The 10,364-nt window shown below is 34.2% G+C and overlaps 1 protein-coding gene across 1 annotated transcript in view; it reads right to left on the reverse strand.

Annotated features, from left to right (window-relative positions):
- Window positions 1-10,364, reverse strand: part of LOC106465632 (INO80 complex subunit B-like) — a 69,410-nt gene that overhangs the window by 44,434 nt on the left and 14,612 nt on the right. Inside the window, exon 2 of the mRNA XM_013925866.2 lies at window positions 6,635-6,830. Within this exon, the coding sequence (XP_013781320.1) occupies window positions 6,635-6,830 (196 nt within the window). The remainder of the gene's footprint in view (window positions 1-6,634; window positions 6,831-10,364) is intronic.

The following is a 10,364-nucleotide window of genomic DNA, read 5'->3' on the forward strand; positions in this document are numbered from 1 at the left end:
AACCAACCAACCAGTAGGATACCTCTTCACTCATAACTCCCTTTACTTCAGACAAAGTGAGTCAGTTTTGTGAGTGTAATGATGTATTGAATCAGTGGAGCCAACAATGGAACACAGATGATAGTACTAACAAGAAGAAAGAATATTGTGCTCCTGCAGCAGAAGATTCCCAAATGAGCAGCCCAGACAAGTATGATGAAAAAACATATTCAAGAAACAGGAACTTCTCTTCATCATATTGAAAATGATCAGCAAGTCACACAAATGGCCAAATTAATGGTCACTCAGGAAAAAATGAAGAAAGACCCAAGTATTTCTGAAGAATGAGCTCAACAACATGAGGACAGTGTAATGGAAATATCAAAACATAAAGAAAGAAGAACAAAAACATAGATGTTTCCCACCCTGGTTGGAGCTGGAACATCTAGTGATAAAAGTCATGTTTCCAGTAACTCAAATCTTACACATCGATGCACATGCAGAGTTGGTAAAAGTACCCACTGAGGCATTCTCAGCATTCTGATGACATCCTCTGTCCATTTTCAAAGGGCAATATCCTCTCATGAAGATACTGAGTAGAAGGTGAAATTCTGTCTGGGACAAATGAAGATGTATGACACGTGAGAGTCCAAAATGGATGAATCCCTACATAGTTTCACAGAAGGAAAGACAATGACTTTTGTTGTTTTTTTTATTTTCTATATAATCAAATAATTTCTCAGCCTTAGACAACTATAGATTTGTGAACATGGGTAGAAACACTTGGGTTGTTTAGGACAAATGTAAATGTTAAAGAACATGTGACAGTCCATAGTAGATGAATCAATAGAAATACATAAGAAGGGTCTATTTTGAATTATTGTACCCTTCTTGTTTTGTATTGTTTGTTTCAAAGTCAAAATTGTTTACAATCTGAGACATCCTGAAATGGTTAACAATGGGAATTGGGCAGAATATGCAAAAACTCACAAGAGTTGGATTCTACTGAGCCTGGAGAATGACTTCAGCTGGTAAACAAACTCCTGACACTTATGATAGTGATGTGAAGAAGAGCAAAATAACGAAATAAAATGCAGATTCATCCGTAAGCTAGCTTGTAAAATGTAATCAAAAGGATACAATAATCAAGAAAAAAAAAAAATAGTGGGAACAATCTCTCACAGCCCAAGTGTCTGGTAGGAAAAAAGACAAGGATATGTGAAATATCAATGGCAAAAGTGTCTGAATATCCCTTATCTAAAGCAAGGAGAAGCCAGACAATACAAGACCAGATTTAAATCCAACTGAGGACAATGTCAATGAACTCATGAGAAAGGTAACAGAAGAACTTGGAGGAGAAGAATAAAATTATCATGAGTGCAAGTACATAGGGAGAAGTTAGTGCAAATGGAGGTTGTGTTGCCCTCCTATTGGTGGAGGGCTTTTGTTGCATGATGTTTGAAACCTGAACTTTCAAAATTAAACTCTGTGGAAATACTTGCTACATTACTTCGGGTAAACAACCAATGCACTTTCCACAGCCTTTCCAGATGTGTATGGAGTATGCTTGCAAAACATTGAGCAGAACACTCCCTCTACAAATCAATCAAGAATTATCTAAAACGTTTCTAAAGGATACACATTTAAGTGGACTTACCATTCTGTCAACAGAAAATGAATGTTTGGATACAAAGGACATGGTCAACTGTTAAGCACAAAAAAAAGCAAAGAAACTCTGCTTCTGAAGAAATTGTAAAGGTAGAACTGTTATTGTTTAATAATTTATTTAAGTTGAACTGTTTAACCCTATAAGCACAATGCACTTTTAAACTTCTTTCTGCCCATGTTACTGAGTTACATTCAAAGCTTAATAAAACATCATCCACGTATGTCAGTGAAATTAATATTATAATGTACGTTATAATTTGAAGTTTTATATTATCTAAGTTGTAATTTCTTTGTTTCAACAGAAACTTTTAGAAAATTACTTAAAACTCCAGTTTTGTTGTCACACGAGCTATGAAAACTCTCAACTTTTGCAGTCTCTATCTTGAATCAAATTGACAAATTGGGCAAGTTTCACATGCAAGGGTGGAGCGAGAATATTTCTCTATGAAAAATGAAAGTGCGAGAGTGAGAAGCAAAAGAGGGGATAATAGGATGAGAGATCCAAATATTGAGTGGACTAAGGCAGTCAAAGAGGCACCAACAATAAGGCCAAAGAAGGAGAGTAATATATAAATCCAAGACTCAGAAGGAGGAGATAAATAAGGGAGTAGGTACAGAGAAAGAGGTAAGACCAGGCCTAGCTGAGAAATTGACAGCCAGAGACCAAGGATGAGGAATAGAAAACTACAGAAGACCACAAGAGAGGAAGCCCAGAATTTAGAAACCATTTAATACATTCAGCATGGGCTGATACATTTTGTATCACTTTGACTGGGAAAGGACATATACGCAAAAAACATATAGTAACTCTAAGCATTCCTCACAAAACCTCGTAAAATTTTGTTAAAGTTTAATAGTATTTTGTACACAAACAATGACATTATTTTAATTAGATCTTTCTAATGAAAATTTTATTTATCTATAGTAGCTTTATGTACAAAAACTGTTAGAATAGTTTGAGTGTACAGTGATTTTCATTTTAAGTATAAAATACTTTTCTTCATCCTATAGTTTTCATATAAATACAATTTAAACTGTATCTCTAGCTGTAACATACTTAGGTAAGGAACAATCAAGCAGCCAACAATACTACAGTCAATTACATGCTCCATGATTACAACTTGGTGCCCATTTAAAAATAACTGTTGTTAGATTATAGTGTAAAATTAGCTCTTTCCAATGAGTATACACATGTGTATGTAATATCTATATATAGGCTATAAAGCTCAAACAAATTTGTTATAGGTGGGCATGTCAGCTGTCGAAATATTTTTTTACTTGTTTCAGCTGTATTCATTCAGAGAACTTTGAAATGAGAGAGTCAAAAGGTTATGTAATCATCTTATTGTCTTGATGTACCTCTACTCAACTACCATTATATTATTGAAGATACAGAGAGCCAAAGTAGAGAATTTTCATAGCTCGTTGGTCATGTGACAATACACCTGAAGTTTTAAGTAGTTTTGTAAAGGTTAATTTTGAAATAAAGGACTTAAAACATGGATAAAATAAAATATAAAACCATAACATACATTATAATAATAATTTCATTCACATACACTGATAATAAAGGTGTTCCTATTGTGAAAAGATTAAGAGGGATGTATCCAACCAAAGGTAAGCCCCATGGAAAATATGGGGGTGTAGTGCCTATTCTGATGATAGCATAAGGACTGGCCCAGTGAGGCAGTCTGCCACCAAGATAGAAACTCTTGGAAAAGGACATGAATGGGCTCAGAAGTGTATGGTTAATGCCTAAAACTAAAAGGCCATGGTACAGAAGCCACAAGGATGGTTGGAGAAGGAAAAGACCATGGAATAGATTGAGTGAAACATCATTAGGAATGGGAATATGTCTTATGAAGAGCAAGTATGCTGAACATACTGATGTGGAATGAACTCTTGATCCAATGTTTAGACATTGAACGTCCTACCCTCATCAAAAAATGTATCTCCATCATAAAGAGAAGCATCAAAGAAGGGAAAGATTTGGTTTAAAAGGCAGTAAGGGAACACAGAGAGATGTATGTGCAAAGTCCAGTCACTGTGACAAATCCTTGAGAAGAGGCTCACAAAAGAGAAAGAAGAACCACTAGAAGAAAATCATGAGTGCAAAAGGTCTGCTCGAGGAGATACATGAAGGCATGCCCCAAAGGAACGAGGTGGTTCTAAGGAATCCAGAGTCTCCAAAAGTGAAAGAACCTATCATTGATAGGGATATGGGAAAGGGGGATGCAAAGAAATGCATATCACTTTCGTGGAAGGAAATGAAAGTTGCTGCCTAGGTTGTTGATCTTCACTCTTAATATTTTGCAATCAGATTGTAGAAGTGAAAAAGAGAAAGGTTATAAACAAATAGTCTGATGGTATTTAATTTCAAGAAGCAACGTGAATTAGTACATTTGAGTGTATCAGCAAAGAAGATGTACCATGTTCTAAAGCCTTTTAATCTTATGTATTATAGTGCTTAATTCTACACTTAACCCATTTGAAACATATTTGCTTTCCTTAAATGTTTATACCATTACTGGCTACACAATGTATGCTACATGTATATGTGTGTTGTGTGTGTGACCAGGAATTGTGAGATTTGATTGTAGGTAAGTGCAAACTTATCACAACTGCAATCACATATTGAATGAAAGAACTCTGGAAAAAATGATTGTCACTCATTAAGCAGGTAAAAAACAAAACACAAATAGAATCCATTACAGAAAAACAAAAACACAAGAATAAAGGATACGAAATATTTTAAAATAGAATACTATAATAAAAATAGAATTTACACAAATGCAAACGTTAAATACAAACTTGATTTAACAAAAAACTTGAGCATATTAATAACTATTGTCAAATGTGCTTTTATTCTGTTATACAGTTGGAATCTTAAACACTACAACATTTTAAATTCCTTTTTGATAAATTTTCATGTCTATTTTTTTAAACTGTTACATATATATATATATATATATATACACAGAAGTTTCTTGACAAAGACAACTGATCAATTGATAGTTCTTAATGGGTATAAATAAACTTTTAGAAAGTTAAACTATATTAGCTGAAACAATAATACTAATATAATAAAGTCTTTTCTACAAATAATTTAGATGGATATACACACAGAGCACATATTATACATTTAATAACAATATAAATATATATGTGGAAATTTCTATTATATGAAAAGGGTCAGCTCTAGAATTAATTCTACAGTACAGTAAATAAAATGGACCCAGAACAGAATACACAAAAAGAGGAAATTTCTAAGAGAAAGGTTCAGCCAAGTTTGAAATAACAGGGTGAACAAATTAAGAAAAGATCACTACAAAGCAAGAAGTTGGAGATATCACACACAAGGAGAAGCCAATGAAATTTCTCAAGAGACTAAGAACTTAATGAATACCTATTATGGTATTTGAACTGATGAGTGGCCAGACAAAAAAAAAGGAAGATAAACTTTGGTAGAAGAGAAATAAGATAAAATATTATCAAGACATGCAAACTGCTAGAAATAATCAACGGCAGAGAGTGCAGATGTGTTTATTCTAAATTCATAATGTAGGAAAAAGTTGGCTAACAAGTTAAAAAGGCTTTAACTTAACTGTTTGTAGCACTTTCTAGAGCTGAAGAATAAGAACTAATGATTCTAAGGTCCAAATTACAGTTTTGGTGGCTAGTAACAAAAACAAAGATTTGAAAAGATGACTAGGAATGAGAAACTACCCAACCAAACACAGGGAACACTCCAGGCATTGAATGGATACTGAATCCAATAGGGAGAAAATGACTGATCCAGATATTAAAGGAAAAGAGTATACAGCTTAAGGTCTTAAAAAATATATTTGTATTAAGGGCTGAGATTAAGTCTAGCAGTTCATAAACACAGGAAATGGAATTTTACCTATAGTAAATAGCTATAACAATAGGATTTGCTAATTAAAAAACTGATAGCTTTTAGACCTTCAAGAACAGCAGAAACACAGAAAAGAATGCACCCAGTGTGAATGAAAGATTATATACAAATATTCATATAAAAATCAACTCAGCAAAGCTATAGAAACAGACAAACAGTTTAACCTTCAATTAACCAGGTGTTAACTAAGGAAATCAACAGTAAAGAAGTAGGGGATGCAGGTATAGAATCAACAGTATCAACAATATTTGTAGAAGCCACAATACTAACAATTAGCAAAAATGTATAAAAAATTTAATGGAAAAACAATTCCTAAACACTATTTGAGGTAATAACAGTCTTGAAATGAAGAATATATATGTTAAAGCTATCAAATTTTAAACAAATTAAGAAGCAATGGCAGGAAAAGTAGTTGCACACACACAAGAAATCTTATCAATAACTATAAAATGTGATAACAAATCACTAAACTACTGAATGAGGTCTTGTATTTTTATTCTGATAGTTGTTACTTTGAGCATGTGCAGATGGATATGAGAGGATGACTAACTGAATAGGCAATTTTGTAATGCTGATCCTATAAATTTCATGTAAGTGTCATCATAACGTAATGACAGTGAAAAGCGAAGTGTGTTATCTGAAGTCAAGGATAGCTTTGATACATTTAGAAATCAGCAAATTTCAAGTCAATATCTATCCACTAGATTAGTTAAACACCAAGCATAAAACAATTTAAAATACTTCACGCATCCCTAAAATACATTTAGAGTTTTTGCTTAATCTCTTTCACTTGTATGGTATATATCAGCTTGAAAAATGCCAACTATTAAAATAAATTATATTTTTGTATATAAATAACTTCTAAATATTTTAAACAGTACTTATATTCTTAATTTTTAACAATTTATTTCATAATACATTTTGAATGACTATATATATACACATACATATGATGTTAATAACTGTAACCAGAAAATTTTGCGTACCTTAACACACAGTACGAACATAACTCTTCTCAATGTAGTCTGAAAAAGTTTTACTGAGATGCTGCATTTTACAGTATGTACTGACCTTTTTTCTCCCAGTGTCTGACCTCCTATCTTGATTTTTAATTTCAAAGCAGGCTTAGCAGATTCACTAACGACTGATGCCTCTGGACTTCCATATCCAGATCCTTCTTCTCCATCTTGATCTGCTGTTCGTTTTTTCTTGTGTTTCTTATGTTTATGCTTTTTATGCTTTTTCCGTGGAGAAGTAGTTAGAATCTCTAAAACAAGAAAAAAAAACAGATTTAATTACACGTACAGTAAAACATCAATTATCTAACTCAGAGTTGGTTGACATGAGTGATTAACCACTTTCAAATGTAAATCATAAAGTTATTTATTCTAGGTGAGGTTTAGAGTTCATTGGAACTGACAGTGAAAATTTTTTGTACATGTAAACAATACAAAATTGATAACTTGCATACCTCACTAACTTAAGTAAATGAACATTCTTTAAACTTTAGGAACTGATCTATATGCATGTGAAGCTTATCTTACTCGCTTTTATATTAACATGCAGAAGAATGCAGCACATGTATAACGTAAAAGAAAAGCTGAAAGATTAAAACATATAAAGCACTAAGACCAGATAATGGGTCCACTAGGTTTTACAATAGGCCAAAATCAGATATGCATGCCTCTCTCTCGCTTTCATTTTTGGTAAGCCAATAGACAGAGGGTTGTAGAAGGTTACTTCTATACTTCAAGTGGATGATAAGAGTTGCCCTGGAAATTATAAACCACTTAATTTTATTTCTGTATTACAGAAAAGTACTAGTGTGATAAAAACTTTCCAAAATTATTCTTCCATTTTTTGAATGATTTGTAAAATATTTATGTAAGATGTAATTTTGGAGAAAATGTTTTAAATCAGCAGCCAAAATGCTACACAAACAACTTTCAATTTGTGCATATGCACTTTTGTTCCAAGCTTTATGATCTGACAAAAAGTGCTAACTTGAAATGCCATCTTTTTGAAATAATTATAAAACTTGGTGATTTTGTAACCTATTCTTTAATTTCTGTATCTTTATTGCTGATGCAGTTAAATACATTTATTTCTTTTTATAAAGTTTCTGCAGTACAAAAATACCTAAAGCAGTTTTATAACTCTAACAGCACATTAAACTCATCTTAAGACCATTTCAACAATCAGCTTTGAAAGTTGGCCTAAAGGCCTTTTCTTCTAATCAAAAACTAAGTACAACTCACATGCTGTGTTCATTAACAAATGCCACTGAAAAGGTCTCACTCCTTGCAAATTTCATTCAAAATTTCACCCTCCTAATTTTCAGTTATAGAATATTCAACAAAGTCACAATAAAGAACTGCAATATTTATCTCATTATTTTATGTGCTGTACCTTACAGGATGTGTTGACTAAAGGAAATAAGTTCCAACAGCATGGTACAACACAAACAAAAAATCTACGAAATTTATAACGAAATCTTCAGACATTTTTAAAAAATTCACGAAGTCAGTCATAACTATCATAATTTTCTAAAGAGCTTAAAAGCTTAAATTATAACACTACAATGAGATAATGGACTTGAAATCACACAAAAGCCTACATCAAATCTGACTTTTCTAAACAGTGCTGTCAACATGAATTTTAACAATTATGTTTCAGAGAATGAACACAAAACACTGCAATTACTGGCCTGCAAACCTATTAAAATGACTCCTGTGAATGAATCCACATTTCCCAAATTCATTTGCTGTCCTAACAATTTGAAGAGTGAATCTTGTTATTTTACAGTGGAGGTTCACAGACATATGTACATAGAATACAACAAAAATCCCCCCCACTTGAAGACAACACACCAGAAATTACTATTTCTATTACAACCAGGAATTACTACTTTCTCTATCAAAATGTAAGAAAAAAAAAACATCAAAGTTATCACAATCCCCAATGATTTGGAATTCTCACCCAGTGAACTGAGCATCATAGGCAAAGGATTTGTCTCTACCAAGGCTGGAGTCAACATCTTTTGCACAATGGAAGGTATGTTGTTTTTTTTTGTGCAGATTGAAGTTGAAAACCCATTTTGCAAAATTTTTTTGCATGTCACAAGCCTTGAGCTCCCACGTATCTTACGTTCAAGATAGTTCCGCTGTGTTTCACATGTAAATCATCATGCGACAACCCTCAACCAATAATAGTGTGACACATCTTGCTGATGCATGTGACTCCCTCTATTTGACTCTACTGAACTATCACTTCCAGTTTTGACAGAAAATGGAAGCACCAGTTTTCAGCGGGGAGGAAGGGTGGTAAGTACCTATTGGAAATACATTTTAAGTATAGGAAAATTATAATTTATGATACAATACATTACCTCTGCTTATACAAATATTTAGAATCCCGCATTGAATAGGTGGATGGACTGGTGCAAGGGAAAGAAAGAAGCATACTCCAAAAGTATTCGAAGAACAACCTAAAAGAGGAGACCTCATATTAGAGGTTCATACATGGGAGACCGCACCACTTCTGTACCAAGTATACTCTTCACCCAGTGTGGAAAGAAGTGACACAGACATGGGTGGAAAATGGAAGGAGCACATACAAAAGGAAGAGAACAATGGTTGGATAAAAATCTGAACCACCCAAATCTGAATCCCAATTCCTTAGATTACCATAATGTGGGTGAGAGTAAAAAGGATGTGGCTCAGGGTGTAAAGTGGCTAGGGGACAATGGAATGTACATGGCAAGTCAACTGCATCCAAAACCCAGCCACCAGGAACCAATAACCATGAAGGGGTAGGATGAGGATCATACCATCGGTAAGTCAACTATAATCCAAAACCCAGCCACCAGGAACTGACATCCATGTGGAGGAAGGAAAAAGAATCATACCGTCTTCACCTCATAGTTCAGCATACAGGAGGGATATATCATGCCCATCTATCTGTGAACAGGGCACATGATAGCAAAGTGAGAAAATGTTATACCAATCCAGAATTTGACATCCGGATGAACGGAAATTTAAAGTTCTTCCACAATGACCTACAACACAGTAGTAGTAAACAAGAGTCCAATTGAGTGAGGGAACAGAGACACCTGTAATACATGTGTCAGGGCTTATTTTGATTGGTCCAGACATGAATCCAAAACCCAGCCACTGGGAACCAATATCCATGTGGGGGAAAGATGAGGGATCCCAATCAAAGGGGTGAATTGCAATTTTGATGGCTCACTCCAAAGATACAACATCCCCTCGGATAACACATTCAGAGATGGAGCATCAAATTGGAGGGCACCTCATCATCTACACCAACAGAACACCACCACCTTACTCTCAACTGAATGGATTTATTTTATATTGTATATCACTATCACATTCAGGAGGATGACTCCGTGGTCTACCATCACAGCAGTTTGTAACTGGAAAGTGGTAAGGACTCCCTTACTCAGCTGGAAGAAAAAGGGAGAGAAAATGTGGTGGAGAGTCTGGAGGAATGTTAACACTGGAGACAGTGCAATAGGTGACCACAAAAACCCTATTTTGAAAAGCAGACCACACTTGATTTATTCAATCTAAGGAATGGCAGGGATGGGCAGCTATCCCCTTCTGCCTTATCTATGAAAGCCATGGGTGAGTACGGTCCAGAATGGGCATATTTATGAGACAAATTGATATCACAAGGAAAAACCTACAAGCAATCTTGTGGATCACTCCATCTCAACAGTAAGTATTCAGAGGCTATGAAAATTATAAACATGAAGTCATCCTGGCCTTACAGTGTTGAT

The sequence above is a fragment of the Limulus polyphemus genome, unplaced genomic scaffold (genome assembly GCF_000517525.1).
Source record: "Limulus polyphemus unplaced genomic scaffold, Limulus_polyphemus-2.1.2 Scaffold2005, whole genome shotgun sequence".
NCBI classification, from domain to species: Eukaryota; Metazoa; Arthropoda; class Merostomata; order Xiphosura; family Limulidae; genus Limulus; species Limulus polyphemus.